Source organism: Ambystoma mexicanum, chromosome 1p (assembly GCF_040938575.1).
Source record: "Ambystoma mexicanum isolate Mex_15411 chromosome 1p, UKY_AmexF1_1, whole genome shotgun sequence".
NCBI classification, from domain to species: domain Eukaryota; kingdom Metazoa; phylum Chordata; class Amphibia; order Caudata; family Ambystomatidae; genus Ambystoma; species Ambystoma mexicanum.
Window position 1 is genome coordinate 1,128,627,808 of NC_090921.1, and position 16,064 is coordinate 1,128,643,871.

General features: G+C 44.9%; 1 protein-coding gene across 3 annotated transcripts in view; it reads right to left on the reverse strand.

Moving 5' to 3' along the window:
- Positions 1-16,064, reverse strand: part of MBTPS1 (membrane bound transcription factor peptidase, site 1) — a 1,184,166-nt gene that overhangs the window by 296,484 nt on the left and 871,618 nt on the right. For all 3 annotated transcript variants that reach the window (XM_069604782.1, XM_069604783.1, XM_069604784.1), the window contains one exon: positions 11,009-11,197. In XM_069604782.1, the coding sequence (XP_069460883.1) occupies positions 11,009-11,197 (189 nt within the window). The remainder of the gene's footprint in view (positions 1-11,008; positions 11,198-16,064) is intronic.

A 16,064-nucleotide genomic window follows, 5' to 3' on the forward strand; every position in this document is an offset into this window, starting at 1 on the left:
CATATTAAACATCAATTTGATGTAGGGCATCTTGCTAAATTAATCAATAAGAAAATCTCGGCTGCAGGGGAAAAAAAAGGTTTGGAAAGTATTTCACAGTGGTCCCAGTCTATCAGCAACCATCTTTGGTGGAGCTCCAAAACTTGTGAAGGGTCAGTGGAAACGATACTTGAAAAATGGCAGTCCCTGATGCACCCCTGTACCAACGTTCACCGCTGGACAGAAAACCTACATTTCCACCAATGTGAACATGGCCCTTTGTCCTCAGAGGAGGCACAGAAGAAGAAGTGGTTGGTTCCATCTTCACCCACACACAAAGCCATTGAGAAGATTGTTTTCGATAAAACTCGATCAAGAGATTTGAGGGGGCTGACAGAATTCTGTCACACAGGAGGTTTGGAAGTGTTCCACAATATGTGCCTAAGGTACAGGCCAAAGCGCTTGCATTTCAGCATGCAGGGCATGAAATATAGGACTCTACTTGCGGTCTTGGCCCAGAACGAGAATGTGTGCCGTGAACAATCTAGAACTACAGGTAATGTAGGGATGCTTCGCTACACTACGGCCTTTTCAAAAAGAAGTAAGCAATGGGTGATCAAACCAGTCTATGAGGAAATGGAGTTGGACTTTGTTAAAGGCCTTATTGTTGCTGTACTCGAGAAGCACAGATATTGAATTTTGAGCGTTTCTGTGCAGAGCACTGATGCATTGCCACCAAACATTGCCACTGTGCCATGTCCACCCAAAGCAGAGCTCGTTGAGAAGTACAAATCCCGGTTTAAATCATTATAATCGGATTGTCTTTTTGTAAACAAATGTTATTGTACAGTGTACATACAAAGTATGCAAACCCTAACCCCTACCTTCACCATCCTGGGTGGCGAACAACCTGGGTGTCATCTTTGACTTCTCTCTCCATTCACCTCATATCGCTGACCTTGTCAATCTGTGTATGTATATATTTTTGTTGATGTAACTAAGTTTCGCAATCTCATGTAAATACTGCACACTGTGAGCCAAGTAGAGGCTTGCATATTGCAAATAATAAAACAAACAAACAAACAATAAATCTCACTTTCAACTCAACTACTCTGGTACTTTATACTTTCCCTGACCTTCCCCCAAAAAGTCAATATCCCCATAGTTATGGTTCTCTAGGGCTGCAAAACTTGCGGACAACGAGGACAAAATTGGGGGCCTTAGAACGCGCCAAGCGAGCCGTTGGAGATGGGAGAGAAGCCAGTTTGCATTTGCACATTGAGGCCCAGTACATAGATGGATTCGAAAATTCAAGTTCTCACAGATTGCTTTACTACGGGCTGTTGCAAAGTAAGAATGTATGCTTATTTCGAGTGAAGGTCAGCGGCTTTGATTTTCAGCTTGCGGCCTGAAGAGGCCCACAACTCGCACTGGCAGTATAAGGTTCTATTGTTTTTTGACCTTGAGAGACAGGGACCATGCCGAAAGAGCTTCATTTGAAGGAGGTGGGCAATAACGTAAGAAACGATAAGGCAGAAAATTCGGAAACTAGACAGAGTTTCATGTTAGTTCAGTATACGAAAAATCGTTGTCACGAGCACAGTGGGATTTACGGACTGCATTACGCAGAGACACAATGGAAATTGCAAATATAAAGTAAGTAACTCTTTAGACGCTATTATACCGTAATGAAGAATTAATGTATGGATGAGCAAGTAAAACGTTTGTGGGATCGTCTTTGTACCGGGCACATGGGCATGCAGGTCCACATTCCACACGCATGTAGACAGTCGTTTCTCATTGTGTGTTAACCTCGATTTATTTTGTTATTTTTCAAATTTATTTTAGAGCCGAACATTCTCCATTGCACTATCCTTGCAAGCAAATAGTTTCTGATCGGCCGTAATAAATAAAATGAATAATAGTAATAAAGATCGGCTGGCGAGACTATTTATAATTTTTATGTTTTCAAAACAGGTATATCCTACCCTACTGCTACTGCCACCAGTTTCAGACCCCGGCAGATTGTTTTTTCAACCGCCAGCTGCTGCTTATCGTAAACAACTGCACCACTTTGACGACGTTATGGGACGATCGCCAAGGGCCCATATGCCCTTACGCGATACTAGCGGCCAGAAGCAACATATCAACCTTTATGCTGGCCTAGTGCCTAGTTGATGGAACAGCCTTGCGGTTCACCGTGCGACCAAAGTGCTTCTTTTAACGAAAACCAACACCCTGTGTACCATGAAGGAACAGAGTGTGACTCACGATAAACGTTTACTGATTTGCGTATCGAGAGAAAAGAAAAAAAAAAAAAAAAAAAAAAAAAAAATCACATTCCGATTTAATATGCAAATTGATGAATATTCTATAAACATTTAATGTCAAATAAATGTACTTTACCAAATGTACCCTGTTGCTGTTTGATTTTAAAGTACAGTTTCATATTCCGAATTGTGGCGCGCTGTGTTGTGAGTTGATCTGTGTTGGTTTACGGGTTCTGTTTGAAGCCGTGTAGAAGACGACTGGGCGCGTTTGCCTACGCAGCACAGTAACGTCACGGAGAGAGGCGGGGAATATTAATGTTTTGATAATGTCACTCTCAGGGGCGGGGGATATGATTTAGTGCAGCAAAAGCAGGTTAGCCGGGCGATGGGGCAAGTGATAGGATTATCACAAAATGGCTGCGCCCTGCTGCCTGTTTTCGCGTGCGTTTAATGGACGAAAACTCGGGTAAGGTCCATAGGAACTTTTTCTAAATCGTGCGACTTAGGCTTATAAACACATGGCCGACCCGTAGGGACAATAAAAATGTTTTACCGAATCATTCCTTTAAGCGCTGGTACTAAAACTAATTCTTTGATATAATCCAAATGATGCACAAATCTGCCATAGTGCCTGATATAGACAGCGCCTATTATTGGACATTGTGTTAATATATGCCTGTCTCAGGCACCTGGCGATTCTTGCATATTTGACAAAATTGTTCGGGCTTGGGTATTTTCCTCTCCTGCCCCGTTACTGCTCATACTGGAAGATGGTTAATTCGTAATATTAGTAAAAACCTTCTCAGGTTAAATCGATGGACACAGATTTAGATATTTTTGGGACTGTTTGAACGTATAAAGTATATGCTGTACAAACTTATAGCTTTTTAGTTTCTCGAGATCAGATCTAGGCGCTTACCCAAGGAATGTTTCAGATCCTCATGGCCTACTCCCCATAACGGCTTCCAGACAATTTCATCAAACAGGGAATCCATATTTGCTTTTAATATAGGTTGTTTTCCACCTCGAATATCCTCCCCATACAGGTCAGTAGAGAATTAGAGGGATAATTAAGTATTTTCGTGTATAATAATTTGCCTCTTTTTTTCAAAACCAATTCTTTCATTAAAAGAATTCCCAATTCCAATCTTAGTATGGCCGTAGGTATACATTGGGGTAAACGCAATAACTTCTTCCAAAATTTCCCTTCGATAATCTGGAGCCATTTTAAATCCATATTAACCACTGCTTCGAGTCCATATGTTATCATAGGGACCAAAGATTGTAAGTACAGCTGGCGTGCTCCCCAAAGGGAAAATCCGCTTTCATTACGAGTGAATTGGTTAATCAAGGCCGTTAATTGTGCTGCCTTGATTTTGCGGACTGATATACAGGAATGGTAATTCCCCCGCTGATCAAATTCCACTCCTAGATATTTATACGTGGGAGCATATGATTTTTCTATTGTTCTTACATACATGCAAAGTTGCGCTACTTTACCATCAGTGTATAGGCTGAGTTGGGTCTTATCGCGATTGATCATCAATCCATTGGATTCAGCGTATAGCCATAGCCTCTTGGCCGATCTGAGTAGCCCACTGAACGTGTGATCAAGGATAACTAGGTTGTCTCCATACGCCATTATGCAACAATGCTTGGAGCCTATTTTCGGTGGACAATTATGGACTCCATGAATAGCCTGGGGAAGATCCAAGACAAAAAGGTTGTAAAGCAGGGGAGCTGTAACGCATCCCTGCTTGACACCACTGTGCTGTGCAATAGGATTGGTCATAGCACCATTGCTGTCAAGCTTAAGCTGAACATCGTGTTCGAATGCAATAGCTGTAAATAGTACAGTAAACCATTAGGGCATCCAATTCCTGTAATTTGAGCCATCATTTCTCTCTGCATACTACATCGAAGGCTGCCTTGAAATCAATGGGCAGGGCATAAAAAGGTGGGCCATTGGGTTGCTGTGCTCTACTTCTTAATGTGTCCATTACCAGTATATTGTACGTAGTAGAGTAGCCGGCCCTAAAGCAATCCAATACCGCTGCCTTATCAACCCACAATTGCAACTCTCTGAGTAACAGAGTGGCAAACATTTTGCCAGTTCAATCAAGCATTGACAATCTGTAATTTCCAGGGTTACTTTTGTTCCCTTTTTTAAACACTGGTACAAGAATGGCGGTCTGCCATGTTCTGGGGATTCTTCCTTCCATTAATACCTTTTCAAATAATATTTTCAAAAGGCTCGCCCAAAAATGGGGATTCTTTTTCATGACAATATTTGATAGACCATTAGGTCCAGGGGCTCTGGATGATTTTAGATTTTTTATTTTATTGTGAAGATCGTCCATTGTTACCTCAAAAGGAAGGGGCACATGCCCAATACTCATGGGAGTCATCCCGATTAGCCTAATTGGATCATTTTGGTTCTCAATATATTCCACCCATTCCTGGGCGCTGATGGGATTGACAAGAAGAAATTTCCTACTTCCTCTTGCCTCTCCCGGCAGGGCCCAGATGTTACGGGTGTTCCTTGTACTCATTAATTGCATTGTGCGTTGCCAGGACTCTAGTTGTTTAGATCTTCTCTGCAACTTTAACCATAGCCGATATTTATTTTTTAATTTTCTAATGGCTCCATGTGTTAATGCCGGAGTTCGACATGTCGGTATGGCTTTACGGATGTCCCTTCTTAACTTAAGCATCCCCAATTTCTTGATCAAAGGGACCTTCCGAAGATGTACCTTTAATTGCCATTAGTGATCTAGTCGTTGCATGATCACCAGAAAATGAATTGATCCAGCTTTCTATTTCCTCTATTGCCATGCTGTCAAAGGATACATTACTAATATCCAAATTGCAGGTGGCTCGCCAGGCTTTTAAGATGTCATGTTGGTTTATTAAGTTTCCAGTTTTTGAGACCTTGGGGAGTGAACCATGTTGCCCAGATGCATAATCAATGCCTCGTGGTCACTCCATTCATTTTCACAAGTTGTTATGACTTTAATAAGGGTTGCCACCTCGCTACTAGTAAATATATAATCAAGGGTACTCTGGGCCGCACCCCCTTTCCAGGTATGTTTCCCCGGGTAGTCACTCAACGTGCACCCATTAATTATTTAGAGTTCCCAGCTTTCAAAAAATCTCAGCCAGCCCTCCCCCTCTGGGTCTTCAACATTATGTTCCATATGGCTGTGAGTTTGCAGCAGTTTGTTAGTGGCTATCCCAATGCCCCCTTTAATGTGACAATTGAGATCTCCCGCTACAATTATATAGTTACTTTTGGTGTAGTGCTTCCATTGGCTCAAAAGGGTATGCAATGCTTCCTGGTTTTGTTCTCTGTGATAGGCCCCAGGTGGATTATATATATTCACTAGTAGCAATTTATTCCCGGCACCCATTCACCACAATTGCCTCAATGGCATTGATAATTTCTTAAGGGGTGTTAATTTTACAAGCTCTCTACGAATTAGCCACCCCAATTAGCAGTCCCCCATATAGCACCCCCACGTGAACCCTTCTTAGCTATAGTTTGGTATATCTTATAGCCATCTATTACAATTGGCGCAAGTAGCCATGTCTCTTGGAGTAAGAAAAGTGAAGGGTTTACAATCAGAGGTAAAGACCTGTTCTCCGATAGAAAATGTTTAAAACCTTGCGTGTTCCAAGTTACTAAGGAACAACCTCAATGTTTCTGTACCGCTAACGGTAGGGATTCAGCCAGCCATTTTAACATGTTTTGGATGTCGCTCATTTGGGCATCCTTCCCAACCGGCAGTTCAGGTTTGTTGCACTTGTTGTTCCTTTGCGAGTTGGTGGACACTGGACATAGTGCCGAATCTTCTTCCAGATTAATATCAATGGCCATACCCACTTGTGCCAGACTCTTCTTGTGTTTCCGTATCAACTGTACCGTGGCTGCTGCTTTGAAATGCAGTGCCGACACATTAGGATTTCTCACAATTAATGGCTCCCCAAATGCAAAGTCCTCTGATAGTATTACTCTTAGCTGTGGAATGAGATGCAGTTTAGTAAGGACAGCCAATCTTGCCAGCCATTTATCTCTTGTTTTTTATTAAGATGTTTTATCAAGCAGATTTGATTTTCTTCATCCCTGCCTTCCCTTGGTGGTACGGTGGATTCTTCCTCTGAAGAAGTATTCTCACTGCAGCGTGACTTAGTCCTTCTATATGGCATAGAGAATTTAGTTTCTTTACATCCCAAGTTTTGAGTAATATCCGATTCCTGACTGTCACTGCATGCAAGCGAGATCTCATTGGGCTTCTCCAGAATTATTCAACTAGTTAGAGTGCCGGGGACTTTCTCCAGGCGCTTTTTGGCCCCATTCGTTTTCTTGCATGCTTTTTTAGATTTCTTTTGGGGAATGCCAGTGTCAGGCAAGGGAGATGCAACTTCACATGGCGTTTTCCTTGCCACGTGCTCCTTGCCATCCGCCGCTGCTTCCTAGAGAAGTACATAGGAGTTTTCAGTGGTGTTTAGATTTACCACATCACTGGGAATCTGTTCAGGGTGTGTTTTCTCAGGTGCTATGTTCACCACCTCTTCATGTTCTTGCACTGTCCTCGACTCTGGTAAATTCAAGTGTAGTATAGTGTTCACGTGGAGCCTCCCGCATAGCTTTAGGAGAATCTTAATGGCGAATTGAAGAGGAGCCATAGAGGCCTGCAAAATTCCTACAAAAGAAAATAACAGTCAACAAACCAACGAGACCCCTCCGATCAAGCAACAAAATCCGCCTGGAACTCAAACCATACCATAAGAAAAAACTTGGAGGCACCTCCTTCTACCACTTAGCCGCCAAAACCTGGAACAACATCCCAAAAGAAATAAGGAACACTGAAGATCACCTAAAATTCTGGAAATCGCTAAAAGCCTGGGTCTACAAAACCACAGACTAAACAAAACCTGGCTCTACAAAACCACAGACTAAACAAGGAAACCAAAACTAGAAAATGATGGCTAAACCAAAAAGACACGGACATCCCGGACACGAGAGAGCAACGCCCACGACACCTGGATGGGACACCGGATAGACTGGAACGCAGGCGGTACGCACAGAGACGGAGTCAACTACCCCAGACAATCCAACCAACACCTTCGCCCTCCCGCCCCTTAATTACTACCAAGTACCAGACGGGTGTGGAATTATCGAGATATTGGCAATCACCCCACGATCTGAGAGGTTGTCATTGGCAGGTGCAATGGCCACAGGAGTATGAATGGAAGATAGGTAGAGCTATGAGAGGACATGTTAGAGGCGGGGGCTAGAGGGGTAAGGAACCTGTATGCCAGTCAGACCCAGATCAGGACAGAGCCGCAACAGGGGAGCCTACGCAAGCCGAGCGCAAGCCGAGCGCTTCTATTCAGGATAGAGACGCAAACTAACCAACCTGTACTAACAATTTCCCTTTCTGCATACAACTCTCAAACTCCAAACCAAACACAACCAAAACCTACAGCACAAACTTCACTACACTGCAACAACAAAACAAAAAACACACATAGCCTTGCACAACAGTACACGACGACTACCAGCCTTAAACACCCTAGGCCCAGCCAATGCACCCACCGGGCTGAGGCCGCCAACAGCACATCACTGCTCTCGTGCACTTTTCCTGCTTCCTCCCACTAACTCAACCTCCCCTCCTCTTTCAGAGCCGCCAGAGCAGCAAGGGACCACTCCAGTGGTGATAGTGCGCAGTACAAATGTCCTTTAACATTAACATGCAGTAGCTGAGCCTCCACAGTGATTGGCTCCCCTCCAACATGCATGGATTTACTTGCGACCGAGGCCATTGATCTCTGTAAAGATAAACAGAGATCAAGGAGAGAATTGTCGTCAATATATCCACAATGAGTTAATTGCAAATGTTGGCTAACATTGTGGGTTGATGCCAATTCCTCTTCCGTAGGAGCGGTACTTTTGTCCTTCGTAGCATTATTTTGAAATAATGCTGGGATGGTACCCCTCGCTATCGTGACTGTGGGCTTTTTTTCACCTTTTTTATTATTTTTAGTCTCCGTTTCCTTATCTTGGTTTTCCTTCCTTAAATTATAACAGGATTTCGAAGCTTTAGTTTTTGAGGCATAGCTGGTCAGGTGAGGTAACGGAACTGTGACCGTGAAAGGGGGCGGATCTCTATCCTGTTCGATATTCATAACAGCTAAGGAGCCAAGTCGGATCCTGAGTACCGCCTCCTCCACACACAACAAAAGTTAATTGGCAGATCTACAAAGGTGTTGACTAATACGGTGCAACTGGTAAGGCTCTGAGTAATCGCTCAATCGTGCAGTTCCAGCGATTCTTATGCAGATAAGCGTTTGTACCCCTAGAATAGATTATGATAGTAGCTGGATCAAAGGGGAAAAACCCTGAACAGTCTCCCGCTCCAATTTAATATGAAGTCCGCAAAATTAGCTTACCCTGTTATCCTTGCTTCTGGATAGCTATTGTCGGCGAAACGAGGCAGGACTGAAGCCACGGTTACTCCCTCTCTCCCGTATCAGAGTGACCACGAAGGACCAGTTGCACATCACTTCATCTTGCTCCACGCTCGAATGGGGCTTAAATACAGTCTTAGGATCCTCAGCAACAGGCTCCTTCCTCCTCAGTAGTGACAACAGTGAAAAGACTCTGTAGAACACCACAACGGACCACTTGCACACCACTTTGCCACACCATGTACAATGGTTTCACCTCAACTATAGGGTGGCGACCAACAGCCTATAATATAACAGGGCGGCAGTCATCACCCTAAAGTTAAAATAAAACCTATAAACCACATAATCTTACAAACGCTAGATTACTAACATGACTGTGGACGTATCTGGCTGAAATGTTCCGAAACAAATGTCTTCCACAGGCCCACACAAAGAGGGAATTTTGGAGCAAATTTAAAAAAAATATATTTTTTGTTGTAAAGAAAAAGGTGCTTCCTTTGACCACGCACAGCAAAAACAACTGGAATTGCGTGCGCCAAATAAAAATTCGGCACAAAAAGTTGCAGATATTCCTTTATAGTTTTCGCCATTAGGATTCGCTAAAGTGCCACCCATATGCCAAAACTATTGCATTAAAGTAGAGCTAGGAAAAAATGGCATAGGAGGGAAAGACACAAAACATGTAGTTGTTTGGTTATTTATCCACCCATTGACTGCACATTACCATGCTTATCCATATGGCCATTCCTGGTCATTGCCCGCCCAAAACACATCCTGGTGGGATCTCTCTGAGCTAGCTTTATCAAGCCTTACCTTCAAACGTGCCTGCCATGTGTTTTCACAACGCAGTCTTCTTAGAGTTTATGATTTAATTGGAACTGTAAAAAGCACTACTGATAATAAAAAGGGTCTTAACCAGGTCTGCCTTCAGCCACTCAACTTATATGCACTATGCACTGAAATCCTGTTAAAAACAAGCATTGGCAAAAACCAACAGTCCTGGCTTGTGTACAAGTATTAGGCATTTGCCAGGCACTGCTATTATATGCCCAGGTACTCACAATTTTTGAAGCTACCGTCGATGGCCAGTTAATACCACTACAGCAGTGCCTGGCAAATGCCTTTCTCATGCCTAAACAAGCCATAATTGTTGGAATTGTCAATGCTGGTTTAGATTTGGTGTAAAGCCTTCCATTAGATTCAGACATTTGACAGACAGGGATGCCAGGTCCCCAAAAACCTTTTCCCTCTCCTATGGCTCCATGCAGCAAGTAAGCTTTCCAGGATTTAAAAGGGGTTTCAACAGGGACGTTCCGGTCACACTATCCCGAACCTTATATGTACCTTGACGCAGGAGATCCTTTACATGTAGATGTCCTCAGATTGGGTTTTTGACAAGACGCATGATTGAACTAAGAAAGCGTATCAGTATTTCAAACTGCCCGGTTGCTTCGACATGGGGAGGCAAGGCAGGCGCAGCAGCTAAGCAGATACAAGCCACAGAAAGAGGATTAGCGGGTAATTAATGTTTGTCTTATTATTTTGCGAATCTGCTTAGATTCATGTGCTTGGCATAGATTAGCAATCAATGCCAAAGGGAGGCAGGTTCGATGAGGGTACATTAGCAAATAAAACGGGAATGACGTACGCCTGAGCACCTCTAAGCTTGAGAGCATTGCATCAGTTATGTGTTGCACACAGAGTGTGCCGATATAGGCGCTTGGACATCTGCCAAATCGCAGACACCTAGTGGCGAATAATAATGTCTAGCACAGCTGCATCAGTTGAATATTGTGGAGAAATTGGGGGTAAAATGGGACAGAAATTGGTTGATGTCATGGCTATTTAGGCCAGAAATAAAATAGCAATATTTACAAATGCCGGTCTCAAGTATGGTTAAAGTCGATACAGTATTACATAGACCCTTTCCCTAGAACCACGATGGATATAGTTTTTGATCAGCCATCTGGTTGCAGTAAGCAAGAACTTCCTACCATGGGTTACTGTAACTAAAGTGTAAATGGTGCTGCACTAGTCAGTCTGACATATTTACTACTCGCTACTACTTAACACGTGCCCCAATGTCATCGGGCATCATTTTTAATACAATATTATCGGGCAATATTTGTAGCTTCCTTTGACTCAATTACATAATCATGGTATTATCAAGGAATTCAGTTTGAGCAGCTCATTGAACTAGCAACTCACATTGCATAACAGTACAAGGCAGAACAATGTTGTTCACATGGTAATCGCATGCAATTCATTCATAGATAAAACAAACTTACTTCATTTTCTTCTGGGGAGGCAACTGTGAGCATGACATGTCCCTGAGCAATGCCTTCCCACAATGCTGCTTTCTTCGCTACGGTGATGGAAATAGCTAGGTATCCAGACCACGGCCAGAGCACTGGTGAGTAGGAGAATGCCACCTCGATGTTATCTCCGTTCTGGGGCAGATAAGGCTGCCAGTCAGGCTAAAGAAGAGGGAAAACAAGGTTGAATTAGAGTCAGCATACCTGCATCTAAAACACCCACAAAGTCTTACAAGTCCCACAGCGTAGACAAAGTACTCCCATCCTTAAAGGAGCCTGCTGCTGAAACACGAACTTTAATGTCGGTAATGATAAATAGCCTACGTTTTGCAACAGGACAGTTATCCACTGGGGTGGGATGATTTCAAAGAATGAAAATGAATGACAGTAGATTGATGTGACGGTGTCAGTAAGCTGGCCGTGCCCCTCTCACCCTGAAAGGCCTACCAGGGAGGAAGCCAGAGCCAGTCCTACCCCAGAAGGGGAAGGTGGAAGTTGGGTGTGTCCCAGTCCCTTCTCCGTGTGCCCTGCTAACTGAATATCATACCACTCAATCACCCCCATACCTCCGTTTCCAAATTCTGGTCTGTCTTTCTCACTTTCCATAGAGAACTACCACTACCAGCAGCCCCAGCGGTGGACTGAAATTAAGACCACAAGAGCTGCTCGAGGGATGCCGTATTTCAAAAACACGGCCGACAGTGTATCCCTAGGGAACTGCTTCAAGACACCATAGGAGTGGCCAAACAGGGACTCTGTGAGAAACACTGCAAAACAGCCACACTCACCTGCACATTTCAGGCCTTGCAAATTAATAAAAACGACACTAGCCCTACAGGGCTAGTTTGTTACTTCACCTACTCGCCCCAAAAAAAATGTATTTTGCCCCTCCAAAAATATATTAAAAGAAAATCCAAATTTCTTTGTTAAATGGTGCACGTAACCATTAAGAAATAGCATATTTGGTGCAATGCTGCCACCCATTGGCCAACCCCATGCAGTGTAACGTTGATTTGCTATGTACTGCTGGTGAGAGATAGCGGTACACCCCTTTTTGGCGGCGCCGATTCGGCGCGGGCCGGTTTGGTGCACCCATTTTGGCACAGAAGCCTTTCTGGCGGCGCCGATTTGGTGCGAGGAACGTTTGGACGTGGCCGACATTGCAGCCACGTCTAAACGCCCTCACGCCAAATTTAAAAGCATAATTATTTTCAAATAATTGTGCCTTCTTCACCCCTCGTGTTACCCTATTTAACAATATAGCGCCAATACGCCCTGCTCCGACGGGGGCTCATGGGAGAGGACCTCACCATACAAGTGTCAAATTGTGCCCCATATTAACTCCTCCAGAAACTACGGGGTATTTAAGTTCCACTTGGGCAATGCACAGAGAAGCCATGTTTAAAGTTTGTGGCTGTGACTCGTACGAATACGACCTACACAGAAAGATGCGATTAATCCCAGTTTTATATTTTACATACACGAGATTAATTTAAATTCAGGGTTGTGAGTTACACATCTGCATTTCATGCCCTTGCTCCTTGTGAATTATAGACAGTTGTGGTTTCTCTTATGACGATTCAGTCTATAACCACTAGTTTTGTAAATTCGAATTATGAACGTTATGCTGTCTATTTATGCAAATCTGCAGTGCTTGTTGTGCGTGTATGTGCGCTGTTCGTGTATTTCAACTGACCTTTTTAGCACCCAAGTTGGTAGTTTTCTGCTTCGGAAGTAACTCAGGATAAAACCCACGAGTTGAAATGTATTCTTGTACAGTTCCCAGTGTATAGCGCCTTATATGTGTGTGTAATCTAGGCACTTTAAGTAGCGTTGTTTGGAAGGAAGGGGGTGAAAGTGGCACAGAATGGAAGAGTTGCGTCCGGAATGGGGCAGCAGGCCGGCTGCTAATGTTGGTGCCCGGAGACTGAGGATGCTTTGGGGGGGGGGGGGGGGGTTAGTGAGTGATGGCGGGGGTGGGTTACTTGGCTCAGACTGTCATCCTTATGAGATGGGACACAGGAGTACCATTCAGCTGAGCAATAAGGCCTTCTATTAAAGCATTGGCGTGTGCTATGTTATTGTTGGTCTTAGTAGGGAGACTCCCTCAAGTTCAGGGAGACTTTTAGGGCTATTCTCTCCCCAGCCACTGGCTGCTTCATTCAAAAGGATCGTGCTCTTTTGGGGTTGGGGTGCCCATGTCCGTTCTATCTCAAGCCTGGGGGCGGATGTAAGGGTGACTTTTGCACTATTTCCCACATCCACACATGGCTTCGTTGACCTCGTGATTTCGGGCATCTCGTGCCCATGTTTGCTTTAGCACCGGCGAAAGGTCATGAAGTCTTGTGCACAAGGAGAACTTGTCACTTTATGTCTCAATATATATCCACTTGCCTGCTACAAGATAAATATGAAACTTGGTGATCTTAACCTATTGTACCGTCTTTCGCATAGTGGTTAGGTGCTGCAGTTGAACTCTGCAAGACCAGAGTTCAAGACTGCACTGATGTACGTTTGAATTTTTTTATAATTTCATTCTTGCGCTCATTTGGCGCTTTGCTTTTCTGGCCAGCTGCTAAATGCCAGCATTTAGCAGCTGGCATTTAGCAGCTGGCCATGCCACCCATTGGGATAAAAGTCCCGGGTGCGGTGGTTCATGTTTTGCAAATGGAGCACGCTAACAAACAGGCACCGTACCTGTCAACCTGCCTCATTTGCAAAGAATGAAACTTTCAAAGCTGCACTCTTTTGCCGTGCTTTTTTTGCCTCTTAAAAAAAAATATAAGCCTCATCGCAGCCACGAACTATGGCCTGTTACACTACGACACAGCGGACATAACCGCTAGACCAAACTGATAGTATTACTTGAGAGTGCACAAGTTACATATGTCTACTCCATAATGCAATACTGTCTGCACAAAAAAAATGATAACAATATCCCTCCCTCGCGCCAAAAGATTCCTGCGTCGAAACGTCCCAGCGCTGAACTGGGCACGCCAAAATGGAGCCGACGACGGAAAATCAGCTCAAAATGGAGGAGGCAGCAGGTTAACCCCTGCGGGGTCATGCCGCCAGGACCTGGGACCATCCTCTGGGGGTCAAAAGGCGAGGGGCGGAAAGGCGCCAAAGGCCTAATGGCCCAAAAGCCCGCGAAGGGCGGAACAAAAGAAAGGGGCGGGGCCATCAGGATTTAAGCAGGCGGGACCGGGGTGCCAGGCATCTCGCTCCTGCACTGGGACCCGGTCGCCGCCTCGCTCGCAGATGGAAGGAATTTCGTTCCTATTTCGTTCATGTTGCTGTGGTTGGTGAGGAAGTGTTGCTGTGGCCCGTTACAGAGGGAGAAAGGTTCCGGTGATGTCGGTTTACAGCGAATGAGGATCGCCGTGGCAGGGAGGAAGGAGCTTCAGGATCGCTGTGGCAGTAATGAAGGAGTGTGTGGTAAGGAGCAGGGCAAATAGAGAGCAGGGTGGCACTCTGCCGAAAGTGGGATGCTGCTGCGGGTATGGCAGGATCAGGACAAAGCGAGGGCGGGTGCAGGAGCTAATAACGTTAACGTTATTAGAGTTAAAAGTCGGGGCTGGAGCACAGGAGTGCGCCTTGTGTGCACAAAGGAGCTCGTGGCGCAAGCGGTAGCGCGTCCGACTCCAGTGCTGAGGGTCGCGTGTTCTAATCATGTCGGGCTCATATTTGCTTCAGGGCCGGGTGCGTGAGGAAAACAGGGGAATGTGCAAGGACGTGGGGCTGCCGCCTTTATGGCGGTGCTTGTTGATCCCGGGAGGATAGCTCGGCGGCAATGTGCGCGCTTTAAAAGCAAAAATGACACAAAGCAACACAGGCTCGATCCTCGGGTCCGCGCTTAGAGAAGTAAAACTAAATAAACTCCTGGTTTCCCCAAAACGGAAAGTGTTACAATTAAACCTCTGGCGGCATAAAGGGTAATTTTGCATCCCGGTTGGAGCTGTGGGGGCCACGGTTGTCAAGAAACGCAAATAGGTGGGTCAGGAAATGCGTGCAATATACGTGATTATAAAGGCATGGAGGGATTTTGGGCATCGTTCACTATCTCCCTTCGCCAAGCGCCTGGCGTATTAGCAAGCTTTATATTCAGGTGCAGTTAAATGTGAGGATAAGATTCGCGGGGATGTTCGAATTCAGGCGGCCGCTGTATAAACATCGGATTATATCCCCGTCATGAGACCGGCCACCACTTCCTAAGGAGATGTGGCTGTCTCTGATCTGCGCCCGGAGGCGTCTAGTGGCGAAAACCGATGCTTTAAAACACACCAGAAACAAAAAAGCTGATGAAAAACTGCCAGAGGGTGATATTTTGTAGTCCGTGAACTGGGGGACTGAATTCCTGCTTCCGTAGCCAATGCACGGAACCTTCCAACTCCTAAATAATGGTTTGCAGGTGAGAAAAATGCCAGCCCTTGGGCTTCGCAAAGGAAACTATGGCGAAGAAAGCACATGTAAAAAATACTAAACAGGTGGTTATTTGGCCCCTCAAGAGTCTGGGGAGACTGCACTAGTGCCAATTGGTGTTCATTTTTATTTGCACTTTAATGCTGGTGCCAATTATGTATGTGAGTTTTTCGGGGTTTGGGTGTGCACGTTTAAAAAACAGTTGGGGTGGAGGGGCAGTGAAGGGTCAGCATGAGAAAGCAGGATTACAGATCCCTCCCAAGACATGTGGACACAAGCTGATAAAACTTTTGGCAGGGAGGTAGCTTGAGTTTTAAAAGAGGGGTGCCAGACTGTCAGAGCCCAGCAGCGGTGTCATTGGGATAACACAGGGCTAGATAATTTTAAAGCGCAACACCTTGGCCGAGCGTAGAGCAGGCTAGGATCCCAGCTGAGCACAATTGGATGAAATACACCAATTAACAGGACGATGAGGCAAGACTTGTCTAGTGAAGGTCAGGCCTGCAAAAAGAAGTATGCTTCATGGGAATGACTTGGCGCCTGCCCCCAATTGTTATTTAGGGTTAAATATCCTCTTGTTGGTTGGATAACACGCACGGGCAGAAAT